This window comes from Natator depressus, chromosome 8 (genome assembly GCF_965152275.1).
Source record: "Natator depressus isolate rNatDep1 chromosome 8, rNatDep2.hap1, whole genome shotgun sequence".
NCBI classification, from domain to species: Eukaryota; Metazoa; Chordata; order Testudines; family Cheloniidae; genus Natator; species Natator depressus.
In genome coordinates this window covers 14077976-14094997 of record NC_134241.1, presented here as the reverse complement: position 1 = coordinate 14094997, position 17022 = coordinate 14077976, and the positions used below count along the sequence as shown (strand labels likewise).

Sequence of the window (17022 nt, the reverse complement as noted above, 5' to 3'; positions counted from 1 at the left end):
CCTTATCTTATGTATGTTATAAATCCTAAGAGGCAGCATGAAACCATTCTGGTGCCTTCAGGAGTGTGTAGGACTCAGTGAGGGTCCTACCTTATCTGCTTTTTTGGTGTATGTTCAATATATTCATCATTTTAAGCTGCTTTTTTCTAAGGGACATAGACTGAGTTTCTGTAACCTTGTAAACTAAGACCCGTAAATCCCTGTATCATGTAGTAGTCTTGCTTGTATATTTTCTATAATCTCCTTATGGTATGACCAGAATGATACAAATGTTTTAAAGTAACTTCATTTGTGCCTTATTTTCCTGCTTAAATCATTTCCTATATTATATTTTTGCATGTATTGCAAAATGACAAGTGTTTTCTTCTACTCTCTGTACTGATCTGCATAGAATACTTTAACTGTGGGAGTTTTAACCTTTTTGGGTCAGGAATGTCTTTCTCTGTTTAACATTTGTAGGTACTACGAAAGACTAATAATAATGTTCATATTATGTTAAATATACCCTTCTCTACAACTAAGTGGCATTAAACCAGCAGATTAGAATAGTATGAGGGTTGATGCGAGATTAGGCTTCATGATCATGACACTTTAATCTGACTGTAAATCTAAATTGATATACTTTGTTAGATTTGTTTTTACTCTTTCAATCTGTATCTGTAAAGATACTGATTCTGTTTTAAGAAAATTAATAATACAATAAAATGCCACTAGAAATATATACTTCATTTTAGGGCCAATTATTTTTTAATAAAATAAGAGTTGTCAAGCACCAGTACAACCCTGATTTAAATAAAGTGTATTAAAATATACTGGATATTAATCAATTTATTTGTGCACTATTATTATTATATTATTACTGCAAATATCTCGATGTATATTGATTGAAAGGAATTCTGATTTCACCTCTGTATAACATCAGATGCTGAAGTATTACTTTGAAGCCTTTTCATTAATAATCTGTGAATCCAAATGCCTTTTACAAGAAGGAGCACATTAAATTATATTATTTTCCCTTCTTCTCCAGCACTGGAAGCACGTGAGTGTCACAAAAATCCTCGAGGGAATGAGCTAATGCAAAACTTCAAGTAGGCTTCAAAAGTAGTAGGCCAGTGATGAAATACTATTACCTGCTAATCACAAGCTGTGCTGCCAAATTAGGGTTAATGGCAAAAGAAACACCTTACTTGTTTTCCTAAATGTACATTCCTGGGGGAAAATACAGCACTAAGAGGATTAAATTGCTTCATTGATTTTATTTGACTGTTGCATTATAATGGAAGGTTTAAAAAAGTTTTATCATGGAAAACTTTATTGCAGTTGGAACATTATTATCTGTAATGTTTAACCTCTCAAATCGAAAATATTATATTCAAATTCAAAGGATTTAATGTGGTAATCATGCTAAGGAATAGACAAATGCATTTTGTGGATGTTTTCTTCTCTGTAGGGCTGCAAAATTGTCTGACAAACAAAAGAAAAAATCAGTTCAACTGATTTTGACATGTCGTGGTCATTAGTTTTTTGGTGGGGCTGGAAAATGTCCTGATAACATATTAAAGGCCAGGTTGTAGCTGGGATTGAATGAGCACACACAAGGAAAGGAGTCAGAATGCAAGGAGCCTTTCTCTCAGTTTGTCCCTAGAATAAGGCCAGTTATGATTGCTATCCTTGGTCTCTTTGAGGCACAACTCCCCCTAAAGAGGCAACAGGAGGAAAGGACGATGACCAATCCTGCACACCAACAGCCACTGCATCTGGCTGGTTACACCAGGGAGCTCATGATGCACCCTCCTAAGGGAGCACAGCAGGTGCATTTCCTCTTCGAATTCCCACTCAAGAATAAATTGTCTCTTTCAGTCCCAAAGCTTCCTTGTGGCTGCCCTGTAAGCAACTCTACCCCCTCACCCTAATCTGCCTCTAAGGATAGTGGATAAGCACAGTGATGATTTTATCGGGAGGGGGGGGACTCTTCAAAATTTCAGTTGTTATATTTCAAAAGACATAAACTTACTCATCAGCAGAAAATTAATCTTCATTTCTTGCTTTCTGTGGTAGCATAGACAAAATGTAATAAAGCAAAATGATATCTAATCCCTATCATGTCATATTAAAAAGAGGCTTATTTATTTGCTCCCTTTCAGAAAGGACAGTTGTTTTGGTTTCATAGAGCAGTGTCCTGATCAATAACAGCAAATCTTAGTTTAGTGATTTAAGTGGAACATAATCTAATACTGACTGTTCTGTATTGCTAATCTATGCAGTGTAAATGTTAAAATCATAGGTCTTGTTTCGGGTTGCAAACATGAGCAAGCCAGTTGTGACTGAGTAGAAAAATAAGGGGTGCAGCTTGATTTAACTGATCTGCCTACCCAGCTAATTGGTTGGTTTGGAACCCAAATCTAATATCTACTGAAAGAAACTTCCCATAGAAAGTAGGTGTGTGAGAGAGGATGATGGACAAGCTATCTTTTTTAGTAGCTATAATTTTTTTAAAGTAATTCTACTTAGTATAAATGACCTATTTTTCCTCCTGATTTGTTCAGTGTACATATCAAAGCAAGATTTTTCTAACGGCTGGTTGTATTTGCACTACTGGCAATCTGAATATCAAGCTGTGTGGGTTCTGCTTCTTAACCCATCTATAATAAAGATTGTGGAGAATCAGAATTCACCGAATAATTTTGCTGATGCATGATGCAGTATAGAATGCAGGTTGCTGTTCGGAAACTCCATAAGGATCCATAGTACTGATGAACAAAACTCATTAATCTAATGACTGTATGATTCTTAGGCAACTTTAACTTAGTGGATGGAGATTTTTAATTTGATTTATAAAATGTGCACCTGTCTGTAATGTTTGTTGCATGTGACAATGCTTAAAAAAAGTCAGATGTAACAAGTTTTTTGAAATATCTACCTCTTTCACTAATTTGCAGATCAACACTACCCATTATAAAGGCTCCCAATCTGTTCCTCTTAAAATTCTCCCCACTTGTATTTGTAATGAATGTGCTGCTCACTCCTCTTGCTGTCTTACTGTGACTGTACCTCCTAATCACTTCATTAACTTTTCACTCTTGATATCCTTTCTTTGGTATAGAATCTCACTGTCAGAAAAAGGCTGTTAACTTAGCTGAGCGCAGGTAATAGATTTGTCTTGGAACTATATTTTTAATTTGGCGTACTATGACTACGAAAGTGCTGTCATACTTTTCATGTCCCATTTTCAGTGTTCAGGAGAGTGCCCAGCTGTAGCTTATTGGTAACTTATTTGGCTGCAGTGTGGCAAATACCCAGATTTAAAGCCTTTTAAAAATCCATTTTCCCTTTAAAAAAAGAAAAAGAAGTCGTTGTCTTAACCACCTTATTAAATGTAATAGTCCCCATTTAACAGCTGATAATGGGAAAAAATTATCTTTTACAGTGGGCTAAATCTGGCACCAGTAGCACGACTCAGAGGAACCTGGGAAAAGCTACCAAGCAAGTATGAAAAGCACCTTAGAGACCTTCAAGATCTTTTTGATCCATCTCGAAACATGGCAAAGTACCGCAACATTCTTAGCAGTCAGAGCATGCAGCCTCCAATTATCCCACTGTTTCCTGTTGTCAAGAAGGATATTACATTTCTACATGAAGGTAACTCCCTGTGTAGAGGAGTAATAAACCAAAACATAGAATAATATCTTAATCCTTTCTTCTTTTGTGTCCAGTGTTCCAAATTTTACGTCTAAAAAAAATAAGTAATATAATGCATGGTGTATTCGCCTCTTGATTAAAATGAAATATAATGCAGAATGCATAATAGAGGAGGCAGATCCTAGACAAAAATTAAAAATTCAGTGGAGATATTCAATATTTTAAAAACTGCACTTAATCTTCATTAACTACCTCCAAGGTTATGATAGAAGAGTGTTTGACTGTAGTAAACAATGTTCAGAACATTTCAGATATATTTCTGTCATAAAAACTCATCATTACAGTATTTGCAGAGTTGGTTTCATGTAGTGACTTGCAGAGGGTTACTTTTGCTTTAAAATATTTCTCTTTTTTTAAAACACTTCCCTTTTCAACAGTTTTCCATTCATCGTTAGTAAAGGTTAAAGGGTTCTAAATATGCCAAGTTTTCAGATCTGTTGTCTCAGAATTGTTTGAACTAATTTAAAAGGGTAAATGTTGTCAGTTTCATATTTGCACCATTTTAACATATGAAAATAAATCTGTGCATAGTCAAATTGTTCCATTTTCCCTCTACTGACAGCTGCCACTTTAGAATTAGATTAACAAGGGCAGAGCAAGCATTCCTATCTACATAGAGTGGGCTTGACTGGCATCTGTATTCTGCCACTATGCTACTTCCTGGTTTTGACTGATACTTGAATTAAAGGCTTTTGACATCTGCTGAAGGGTGATATTTTGGGAGACAAATAACATGTCAGCCTTAGAAAAGTACTGAATATTGCTTATATTTGTTCTACGTATTTCATTGCACAGGAAATGATTCAAAAGTGGATGGCCTGGTAAATTTTGAGAAACTCAGAATGATTGCCAAAGAAATTCGACAAGTCGTCAGAATGACCTCTGCTAACATGGATCCAGCTGTAATGTTCAGACAAAGGTGTGCAATTAAACAAGAAAATAGGGTTAAAGATATCTCTTGTATAGTGGGTAGAGTGTGGATTTGTGTGCATGAACACGTGTTTATGTTCCATTATGATTTCATTATCATTAACATTTATCATTAGAGTGAAATCTGTATCAAAGGGGATTTGTAAGACTAAGGAATATATTTTACTATGGTTTTAAAATGGAAATATTCCTGTTTATTTTTCATAATCTGGCTAGCACTTTAGGGTATGTTAGTACAAACATTATTTATTTTATTATGCATCACAGACAAATATCACTACACCTGCGTACACCCTAGTATAATCTGTATGCAGATGGAGTGCACAGTAGAACCACCACCATCTCCAATCTGGGACAAGACATGAGGCTACTTGTAGTCTGTTGACTGGAAAAGAAGCAGCAGCTATTCCATGTCAGGTGTGCAGGATGTTAGAGCCTCAATATCCACGTAAATATACATTCTGTGGGCCCACGAGGGGAGTAGCTACCAGCGCTGGGAGCCCGGTTACCAGTGCTGGTGCACTGTCTACACTGCCACGTTACAGCATTGAAACTTGCAGCGTTCAGGGGTGTGTTTTTTCACACCCCTGAGTGAGAAAGTTGTAGAGCTGTAAAGTGGCAGTGTAGACAAGGCCTTAGCCAGAAGGAACCTAACTTGATATTCAGTTCACACGGTGATTTTTCAGGGCTGGTAGTTAGAAAAAGCACCATTTTACTTGTAATGTGAACAAATTTGGTATGTAATTATTGAGCTACAAATTTGGCATATCACAATGTTGTTTTAGCATGGTCACTTTTCAGAGAAGGATCTCGCTTTCATGCCAGTATAGATTATACAAGCAAAAAGTCCACATTTAAAATGAAATCCGTAAAATATTCATTTGATGAATTACAGTGGCTCATCAGAAACCATTACAGTTATATAGGTAAAACATATTTACAGATCAGTTCTGTCTAAAAATCTGTCTTTACTTTAAATGCTTCACAGGAGACAATGGAGTCTAATTGTTACATTGAATGACTGTCAAATAAATAGTTCACCTGTGGTATGCCTTTTAAACTTCCAATATGCATCTTAAAGGGCACATCAAACACAATGCTCTCATAAAATGCTTTGTCTACTATTGTTCTAAGTAGCACCTGTGATTAAAAGGGGAAAAAGTCTTTTTCTTTTTTTTTTTCCTTTATAGTCAGTTTCATTGTTTCTACTGTATAGTCAGTTTCCTCTGTTATGAAAACTCCAATAAAACATTTTTGATTAAAAAGACAAATGAACAAAAAAAATTTACTTCTCACGCGAATACTTTGACAAGTTCATTACTAACTAGAACAAAGCTGCTCATTCTTTAGAATAAATTTGTCAAATAACATATTTTTCCACAAGCAATCAAAATGAAAAACACATAAATTTATAATGATCCTGTTTCTTAATATGTTTCTTATAATTACAATCCTAATGCATTAAATTCCATTAATTTCATTATACTTCCCGCAATGTGAATTTTTGTAAAAGATATAAAGGTTTCATTCTGTCTCTCAAAAGTAAATAATAACAGGTAAGCTGTTTGAATTTGATGATGCAACATCTAAAATTGATTTTTCATGTTAAATATTTCCCACAAGTTAACTGAAGTTTGGCTTTAAATTTGTAGGTTAAACATAAAAACATGCAATATGTTCTTCTATATTCATTAAAATATTGTAAGGAGTTCTCTTCCCCCGCATTCCGTTAAAACCGTATGTTATCGTTTGAGAAGAATGTTTGCCTGATAGAATTTTTTCTTTTCTATACTTTCCTGTCTACCTCTTTTTCTTCCTGACTCTCAACTGTGATATTTTTCCTGTGCTTTTCTGTTCAAATACATGCTTCAATGTATATGGCTCTTGCTTACAGGAAGAAGAGGTGGAGGAGTTTGGGGTAAGTGTAGAGATGAATGCAACTAAGATAAACAAAGGTTATGCAACTTTTAACATACTGCATCCTCCTCATTAGTGCATGCATCTGAAATACAGCATGCATTTTATTAACCCTGCAATACATATTTTTGGTAAACAGATTTAGAGAATATCAGGAGCAAACACTATTTCCAGTCAGCTTTTGTACCCCTGAGTTGATTTTATGTTCTAGATAAGCTTTTTCAACTTTAGTTTAATGCAGAAAGAGAAACTGTTATCTAATTACAGCATAATGCAGAGTATTTTTGAAAACAAATAAAATAACTTTTAACACCTATCTCAAAAGTTCAAACTAGTCCTTATTGTTTTATACTGTAACTATGTATTGGGTTATTGTAATTATAATCCTCTAAACTTTGAGTCCAATTGTAATTCTGAGTTGCACAATATCTCACATTTTTGAACTGTACTTACAAAGGATCAAATCCTGCATTTGGGCACATTCCAAAATCCTCATAGATTTCACTGGGAGTTTTGGTTGTGCAAGGAATGTAGAATAGGGACCAAAATGATGAGGATTGAGAATGCAATATGATTTGTTAATGAATATTCTAACCAATGCCTGAATGTTACAATGACTTAATATATTGGAGCTGATTATGGGCATTATTTGGCTTCCTAGAGCCAAATAATCCGTGATCCTAGAGTTTCCATTAGAGAAAAAAGAACTAAATAGCAAAAATAAATAAATAAAATAAAAACTAAAAATAAATTTAAATAGGAATTATGATAGAAATAATAGATGAGGTATGTTTTTCTCCTGAGTAGTATGAAGGAAAATGACATAGCTGACGCGTTCCAACCTTGGGATTATTGTGAAAACAATTAAAATGAGAATGAGAAAATGTGTGTGATTTTTAAAGGGAATTGACTTTTTAAAAATTCTGTATGTACATAAGAAATAAAACCCATAGGTCATTAACGATTAAGTGTAAAGTTGTCTAGTCATCCACCTACACCTCTCCAGGTGGGATTTCCCTATGCAAATCAGCACAGTAAATCTTGCCAATAACATCTCCCACTCCTCTCAGAGATCTCGTTATCTGTTCATTGGCTGTCCCTCTTTCCACCTCTCTGTATGTGATACTATAGAGAGGAGGTATAGCAGGTGGTGCTGTGACACAAAAGTCTAGAATACTTCAGTGAGGACCTATAACTGTGAGTTCAGTTCATGCTGAAGCGAGTTTTTCTTTTTGTTTCTTTTATATTTATTTAAAAACCCTTATATAACCACCCTCAGTCCTATGCTAGAAAAGCCATTAAGGAGGAGATGGATGTAAGCAGAGGACTTTAAAAGTGATCTGCAAATAATTTTTTTAATTGTTTGTGCCCATTTCTACTGCTTTATGATGCAAAAAGGCAAACTGAAAGCTTATGTGTCTCAGCATTTTTTCCTCCTTTTTTAAGTCTAAGGATGCGAAATCGGATTCCCTTGTTTTGCTAGATTGTTGGGGTCCGAGCTGTGGATTGAGAATGCTCATCTCTTAGTTGCAGGGATGTTGAGTTGCGAACACAAACATCTTTTCTTTCCTATATGTATTAAGGTTTGGATTTAAATAATTTAAATTTCTGTTTTTGTTAACAAGTCTGACTCCTAATAGCTTCCCCCCTTAATTGCTTGGCTTTTGGTCTTCTATGATGACATAAATCCACTAGTTCACTCGTCATCCATTGCATTCCAGAGTGGACTTAAATCTCTAATGTAAAAAACAGGAGAGAGCAAATAAATATTTTTGGCTGCCATCGCTCACATTCACGCAAAAAGGGGCACTAACTCCATTTTCTCTTTATTTTAGCTCATGTTTAAAACCGTACATGAGATTCTGGAAGCTAGTTCCCATCCATGTATGCTTTGCCTGTGGGCAAAGGAATAGATACTAATAGGGAAATCTGTTCCTTCACCACCTCTATCCAGGGAGCAGAATGAAGTTTTCAGTGCTTCAAAGTAGCTGCCACCAATATAAAGCTTGCTAGAGAGCTCTCATTTGGTACCATATTGCTAAAATATCAGCAAGCATCATGGTTTATAGCATAATATGTGCAGTCTTTCATTGTTCCTGACCATCATTGATAGAGAAGTATCTACTTTAGCACTGAATGTATCCAATCTCTCTTGCCATCTTTTGCCATCCTCCTGGCTGTAATAATGATACTTTTTCTATAATTAACCTATATCTTCTTGATGTATTTGAGATTATTATTACTTTGAATTTGACATGTGTGAGTGATCCAAAAACTTATTCAACACCTTTTTTTATGGAGTGGACAGCTGTGTCTCCCCTTCGTTCTTTTCCTTAAGTTCAACATATCCAGTTCTATTAACTTTTCCTAAAACATTAGGCTTATTTTCCACCTCTTTTACTATTATGGTTACTCTCTTCTGAACACTTCCTGTGGGTTTTGTGAAGCATTATTACTTGGGAGCCTGGATCATTTGGGCTTTTGGCCTTATGCCTTCTTGTATACCTGTGAAATATGTACATTTCCAAATAATGGTTGCATATCCTGCCACATGTGATTTCTTTAACAAGTCAATTACCTTTATAAATATGTTTACACGGCATTCACTTTTAAAAGAAAAGTTATTCCTGTGAATGCTTTATAAGAATGTTCAGGCATAGTTTATACGAGTTGTATTTGAAGCTTACTTTATAACTTACCATGTAATGCAGCCATCATGATGAACATTTATAAAATATTTTCTTGATTTTAATATTGACCAAGACAGAGTTCTTTACCATACCTTGACAATTGAACAAGAGGTGGTATGGCAGTTTGAATCTATGAGAGATTTAGTAAGGGGTTAATAGAGTCTTTTTAACCTTAAGGTCAATAGTTTAAAGCTAGCAAAGCTGGATAGTGACCAACAGATGTAACAATGGATGCTTAAGTTAAACTATTTGATGATCTAGCTGCAATTCCTCAAGGAGCAAGTGAATCTAACTAGAAAAGGAGTACTTGTGGTACCTTAGAGTCTAACAAATTTATTTGAGCATAAGCTTTCATGAGCTACAGCTCACTTCATCGGATGCATTCAGAGGAAAATACAGTGGGGAGATTTATATACACAGAGAACATGAAACAACAGGTGTTACCATACACACTGTAAGGAGAGTGATGACTTTAGATGAGCTAATACCAGCAGGAGAGCTGGGTGGGGGAAGAAAACCTTTTGTAGTGATAATCAAGGTGGGCCATTTCCAGCAGTTGACAAGAACGTCTGAGGAACAGTGAGGGGTGGGGGAGCGGAAATAAACATGGGGAAACACTTCCAGTCAGAGAACACTTCAATCTCTCTGGTCACTCGATTAGAGACCTAAAAGTGACAATTCTTCAACAAAATCTTCAAAAACAGACTCCAACGAGAGACTGCTGAATTGGAATTAATTTGCAAACTGGATACAATTAACTTAGGCTTGAATAGAGAGGGGGAGTGGATGGGTCATTACACAAAGTAAAGCGATTTCCCCATGTTTATTTCCCCCCTCCACCCCCCTGTTCCTCAGACGTTCTTGTCAACTGCTGGAAATGGCCCACCTTGATTATCACTACAAAAGGTTTTCTTCCTGCCCTCCGCCCCCCCGCCCGCTCTCCTGCTGGTATTAGCTCATCTTAAGTGATCACTCTCCTTACAGTGTGTATGGTAACACCCATTGTTTCATGTTCTCTGTGTATATAAATCTCCCCACTGTATTTTCCACTGAATGCATCCGGTGAAGTGAGCTGTAGCTCACGAAAGCTTATGCTCAAATAAATTGGTTAGTCTCTAAGGTGCCACAAGTACTCCTTTTCTTTTTGCGAATACAGACTAACACAGCTGCTACTCTGAAACCTGAATCTAACTAGGCAGCCCTTTTGGCAATCTCAGAGACCAAAGATTGAAGGGACATGGAAGGCTTACGTACTCCTCCATAGACCGAGTATCTCCAAGTCAGGGTTTAAGCGTATTGATAGGCCAGAAAGAGGAAAGCATGGACTGTCACTGTCCTTCTATGCCTGTCATTTTGAGAAATAGAAGATTGCAGTTTCCTGTGCTGTCAGTCCAACAAAAAAAAAAATACATATATGCTTTGTTGTGGGCATCATTTCTAGGTGGCAAAACAGAATGAAGAGTGATCAGCATAATGCGCTTTGTATATATGAGACTGCTTTTCTTTTTATCAGAACTTTACCAGTTCTTCAGACATTTTGGGGAGCTTAGTGATAGAGTAAGATAATTCAGTAATAGTTCACCACTGCAAGAAATTAGGTTTTCAGTCTCAGATAAACATATGCTAACGACCAAATTACTTAAACCAACTTCAACACTGTTGGTACATTTGTCTGCCAGTGTAACCCAGAATTGAAATGGTAGGGATTTTGCAGAACAGAACTGCAAAATACAGCAAAGCTGTATAGGCAGCTTACACAGCATTTTGCCTGGTTCCTGGCAGTTCCACACTTTCACGAGTAATCATTTCTAGACTCAATACACTGTTGTCATTTTACCAAATTACTCTAAGACAAATGTTGTTTTAATGCTATTCATCTCTTTAACTCATTTGCATCAGCATGCACGAGCCCTAACTGAAGTGTGCTGGTATTAATCTGCTTCAGCATATGCTACTGTAGCACTTTATTCTTGAAGTGAGCTTGAAGTTTACTGATTCGCCTTTTCATTTTGTAGGTCTCTGAGCCAGGGCAGCACAAACTCAAACATGCTTGATGTTCAAGGAGGTGCTCACAAAAAACGTGCTCGACGCAGCTCACTCCTTAATGCCAAGAAGCTGTATGAGGATGCCCAGATGGCCAGGAAGGTGAAGCAGTACCTTTCCAATCTGAATGTGGAAACCGATGAGGAAAAATTCCAGATCATGTCACTTCAATGCGAGCCTGCCTACAGCACTTGTAAGTAAAGCAAACTCAGTTAGACAAGGTTGCTGGTGGAGAGGATTACCCTCCTTGCCATATGAACCTGGTTATATATGCTGTTGTGCTAGAAACATAACAATATGTTTGCATAGAAGAAAGGACTGTCACTTCTTGATTATATACAAGATTTTTAAATGATGACCCTACAACCTTCAAATATAAATTTAGGAATGTTTTTAACAAAAAAAAGTGTCCCGGTAGTAAGAAATGTATCTGTCAGTGCAGACACTAAAAAAAACCCTGCTGATGCAGTTTCAGCAACCCAGCATTTGTCTTTCTTCTGTCTTTGGTTGCACTTGCACAAGTCTGGAGTGACAGCTCTTATTTTTGACCTTCAGTTGCTAAGTTGTGCGTCATTTAATAAGTCTGCCAGAGAATCCTGTAGTACATTTGATCCATTCTTGCTGCACTGTCACTTTACAGAATTAAGGAAGGATAAAAGTAACATTTACCAGATGAGCTGCAAGGAAATGAAAAGACACAAAACCAATATAGAAACTAGCCATGGATAAGGAGTAAATAAGCAATTCTTGCATTATGGCTTACAGTAAGAGATGAAAGCAGGGAGAAAGTTATGCCAGTATTGCCAGCATTGAGTGATGAGACTGACATGGCTTGACAGTCAAAAATGAAGGGCAGCAGCAGGAAAAATCTTGTAAACTAAACTCCTTTGAGACTACCTTACTAAATAAGCTTTAGTCTCATCTATATTTTACCCTTATATAGTACACAGTTCAATACATTCCTGTTTTTTAAAATTAACAATTATAATTGCATGTGGTTTTGATACTTAATTATTTTTGTAAATAAAGTTATTGACACCTTAACTAAGGTGAGCTAGTGGGGAAGGAATTAAGATTGGTAGAAGGACGAAAAGATACATATTTGCAGAAACGATCACTTTGCACTTAAATACAGTCTTTCATCTGAGGATTTCAAAGCCCTTTCGATTAATTTAGATAAGCCTCTGAAATCCCTCATCACATAAATAGCATTATGTCCATTTTATAGCTGTGTTAACAGAGCACAGAGAGTAAGTGAATGACTTGCCTAACTTGGAGTCATTTGCAGAATGAAGAATAGGACTTGAGAATTTTGACTCTCAGGCTGAATACTTAGCTCTTCCCTTTAGGATGACAGTAATGAAATGGATGATAGATACACCAAGAATTCACTTGCTTGCTATGTATCCTCCCTGCTCTGTTAACGTGGTGTGTGATCTTGCCATATTGTTACCCAGTATATTGATTTGTATTCAGATATTTTCCATTTCCAAAGCATTATTTTCCCCACTTTCACCTCCACAGGCAAGTGTGGTGTACAGACACGTTCCCTTGGTCATCTTGCAAGGTATATAGGCTCTTGTTTTTGTTCCCCTCTTCTCACCCCATCCCCAATGAAATTGTTTTGTGGCTACATGCTAGAGTGTTCTCAAGAAGTAAGGAGAAGTAGCAGTTATAACAGCAACAACCCAGGGAAGTCTATGTGGTAGGGATTTGGGTGTTTGAAGGCAGGTTCTGGAATGGAACGCTCATGGATATATAGCCGACAGGGTTGTCTTCTCCGAGTTTAGAGCTGAAGTTTGGCTGGACCTCAGGAAGTCAGTGTTTTGGTACTAGAGCAGTGGTTTTCAACCTGTGGTCCATGGACCTCTGGTGGTCTGCAGGCTTTGTCTAAGGCAGTGGTTTTCAAACTTTTTTCTGGGGACCCAGTTGAAGAAAATTGTTGATGCCCGTGACCCAACGGAGCTGGGAATGAAGGGTTTGGGGTGTGGAAGGGGCTCAGGGCTGGGGCAGAGGGTTGTAGTGCGGGGGTGAGGGCTGCGGGGTGGGGCCAGGAATGAGGGGTTCAGGGTACGAGAGGGCTCTGGGCTGGGGGGGTGCAGGCTCTGGGGTGGGGCTGGGAATGAGGGGTTTGGGGTGCAGGAAGGGCTCCAGGTTTTTTGGGGGCTCAGGGCTGGGGCAGATGGTTGGGATGCAGGAGGGGGTCAGGGTTCTGGGCTGGGGGTGCAGGTTCTGGAGGTGGGGCTGGGGATGGGGGGGTTGGGGAGCACGAGGAGGTTCCGGGTTTGGGAGGGGCTCAGGGCTGGGGCAGGGGGTTGGGGCGCGGACTTACCTCTGGCGGCTCCCGGTCAGCGGCGCAGCCGGGGTGCAGAGGCAGGCTTCCCACCTGTTCTGCCACCGCGGACTGCGCTGCGCCCCGGAAGCGGCTAGCAGCAGGTCCGGCTCCTAGGCAGAGGCATGCAAGTAGTTTTGCGCGACCTTCGCCTGCAGGCACCACCCCTCCCCAGCTCCCTTTGGCAAGTGCTTGGGGCAGGGGCAGCACGGAGAGCCCCGTGGCCCCCTGCCTAGAAGCTGGACCCGCTGCTGGCTGCTTCCGGGGCATAGCAGAGTGTCTGAAAAAATCGGCACTAGCCTGCCTTAGGTGGGTAGCATCGCCGACGGGACTTTTAACGTCCCGGTCGGTGGTGCTGACCAGAGCAAGGCGACCCAGTGCTTTACATGCCGCGACCCATGGTTTGAAAAACACTGGTGTAAGGGGTCTGCGAAAGATTGTCGTTACCATAGAACTGTGGTTTTCAACCTGTGGTCCACGAACCCCTGGGGGTCCACAGACTGCCTGAGATTTCCAAAGAGGTCCACACCTCTGTTTGTAATTTTGTAGGGGTTCACAAATGAAAAGGAGGTTGAAAAGCAGTGTACTAGAGCAATATTATTTTATAGGAAAGTCTGTTAAGTAGTTGAGTGTCTGATCTACCTGTTATTACTGTCTTCGCTCCTTTTTTTTTTTTTTTTTAATATCAGAATCTAAGTTTAAGTAAGACCTGATCATCAAGAAATGTGTGCCAGGTTTTACATCTCGCAAAGATGTAAATAATACCAATGTTTATTTATAAGCATTTTAATGTTTTTATCCATTTAATGTTTTTATCAATTTAAATTTTCACAGTTGTGGAAAATTAAGGGGGGAGATTAGACAATAATTAGTTAATGACAGTAGACACTGGGATTGAGAAAGTTTAAAGCTTTATAACCATTAAAACACAAATTGTCAACATCACATGTCAAAATTATACCAATTTATATATCCTTCAGACAAACTCTTTAAGTTCTCATCAGCATTTTTTCTTACTTTGCCTATCTAATTTCTATTATCAATGGAAATATTTTTTCATTAGTATTTGTGCATCTAGTGAAATTGATGTTTACTGATAAAAATCGAATCTTTCCAAGCCTATGGGTGTGTTTTTTAAGGAATATGCAGGGACACTATTATCAGTGAGTGTCCAGTGCTGTTCCATTTTAGTATTGAGAACAATCTCAGAAATACTCATTAATTTTAGAAAGTGAGTTTGTGATTAGTTTCTTATGGAGGCCCTTTTATCCCCCTATAATTTTCTGTTAAATGACACCTGCCTAACAGGTCGTATTTCCAATTTTTTGACAGTATCTTCATCTGTGAATTGTAGAGGGCTTTCTATTTAAGATTTCTCATAATGTTTTTGCTTATACAAAACATTTATTAAAAGTTCTTTCTGCAATGGAAGTGATTTGGGGCTCGTGCAAATGGCCAGGCTTGAATCCAATTAGTGATTTTGAACGTCCTGTTGGCACTGTCAGAGAATATGCCAAGAAATTTAAAGGAAAAGAGTAGCTTGTATGAACAAAGAAAGCCCAGCATGAACACAGCCTTTTTTCTGCTGCGTGTGCTGTATGTTTGGCAAAGTATGGTCGTAACACAGTTTGCTCACACTTGGAGGCAGAACCATGCATTACATTTTATATTCAGTTTTCTCCTAACAGAACATATAATGTGGAAGTCTCAGTATATGATTTATGTGCAAACTTAAAAGATGTCCCTATCATGCCCAAGTGTCAGAAACATGAGTGTTACGAGGTCATCTTTCAATTCTCTTAAATAAATCATGGCATCCAGACTTCAAATACTGTTTATCCTGTTTGTGCAGCACTATGGTTATGTATTTGTTTAGATTTAGGGTCTATACTGACTATTTTAATTCCATGTGCCACAGCAATACAAGTCAGATTTTTGTGATGCTTTTACAAGGGGGTATTAAATGGACACATGAATAAATATAGTACAGTGAGAGCTGTACTAATATAGCTGACTAGCTCGAATAACAGGAAAGCAAACCTTATGATTCAAGTTAAAAACTAACAGCTAGTGGGAGTTGCTTAGGAATCTTACTACCCTTTCCCTAAACCTTAAAAAACACTTTCACAACTGGAAGACTGCAAAAATGAGGACAAGGGTTGCTCTCTTCTCAGCTATCAGGTTTAGGTCACAGCCAAAGTTTGACCACAGGAACTAGTTTTTTGACTTGTTCTGTTATGGCTAATCCTATTTTCTGACTTTAAAACCATGCCAGGGAAGTGGAAAGAATTGTGAATGAAAAGTACACAGTGGCGTAACCTACTATGGCCCTAATTTAGCAAGGTACAAAAACGTGTACCTAATTCATTTAGTCCCACTCCAGTCAATGGGATTAGTTCTGTGCTTAAATTTACACTCATGTTAAAGTGTCTTCCTGAGCTGGGGCACATATATATATGTGGATTCACATGTGGATAAGCTTTCTGAAGAGAGAGATTCAGAAATGCACAAACACACTGCTTCTTAGCAAGGTGGATTGAATTAAATCAAGGTGATTTAAATCATGATTTTAATCATGATTTAAATCAGTGTATTAAACATTGATTTAAATAATCGATTTAAATCTGTTTTCACCTTTATATTTTGCTGTTATTTTCCTAAAGAGAGGTTGATTATCGGTGATTGGTAACCACTAAAATATGTTAATTTGCAACTCACTATAGCCTTTGCATGAAACTTGGTACTTTTTTTCCTAACCAAGAGAAAACACTATACACATTTCTTTAAGCAATTAGCTATTCAGATTCTTAATTTTTACATTTTTAAATTTGTTAGAAAATGGTGAATGATGCATTTTTTATTTACTAGAGGGTTAATTTTTTTACTTATGATTTGTGTCAGGCTCTAGATGAATGGAATGTGGAATTCAATTAAATTCATAAAACAGCATTTTCAATTTTTTTATTAACACTACTTTAATGTTCAGGCTTCATAAGAAAAGTAAATTTGTAACATGAGTTTTGCATTTAAAACTGATTTATTAAACAAAGAAAATATTATCAGTAGTTAGTGAATTGAACTGATTGTTTCTGGTCAACTGGTCCTTAAAGTTTTTAAAACTAGTGGATGTCATCTTCTCACAATTACAGTAATTTTAAATTCATGGTCTGGAAGAGGAAAACATGCTTTCCTGCTTTTTCAGCTCCCAGTCGGTTTAACTGTGAATGAACTAGTCATTAAACCAGGTCCATCATGTGAACTGGGGACCCAGCCCCTCCCATGTCCCTTTATTTATGCAAATGTTGCAGATGTTATGGGGTGGGGCAGTATTATTTTCCCCTTTTCCCTTTGCTTTCCAGAGAGCAAAATCCAGAGAAAGCTCATGCTCAAATAAACTGGTTAGTCTCTAAG

General features: G+C 37.6%; 1 protein-coding gene across 5 annotated transcripts in view; it reads left to right on the top strand.

The window, feature by feature from the left end:
• Nucleotides 1-17022, top strand: part of RAPGEF6 (Rap guanine nucleotide exchange factor 6) — a 231223-nt gene that overhangs the window by 187496 nt on the left and 26705 nt on the right. For all 5 annotated transcript variants that reach the window (XM_074960463.1, XM_074960468.1, XM_074960466.1 and 2 more), the window contains 4 exons: nucleotides 3428-3639; nucleotides 4495-4618; nucleotides 6524-6547; nucleotides 11252-11472. In XM_074960463.1, the coding sequence (XP_074816564.1) occupies nucleotides 3428-3639; nucleotides 4495-4618; nucleotides 6524-6547; nucleotides 11252-11472 (581 nt within the window). The remainder of the gene's footprint in view (nucleotides 1-3427; nucleotides 3640-4494; nucleotides 4619-6523; nucleotides 6548-11251; nucleotides 11473-17022) is intronic.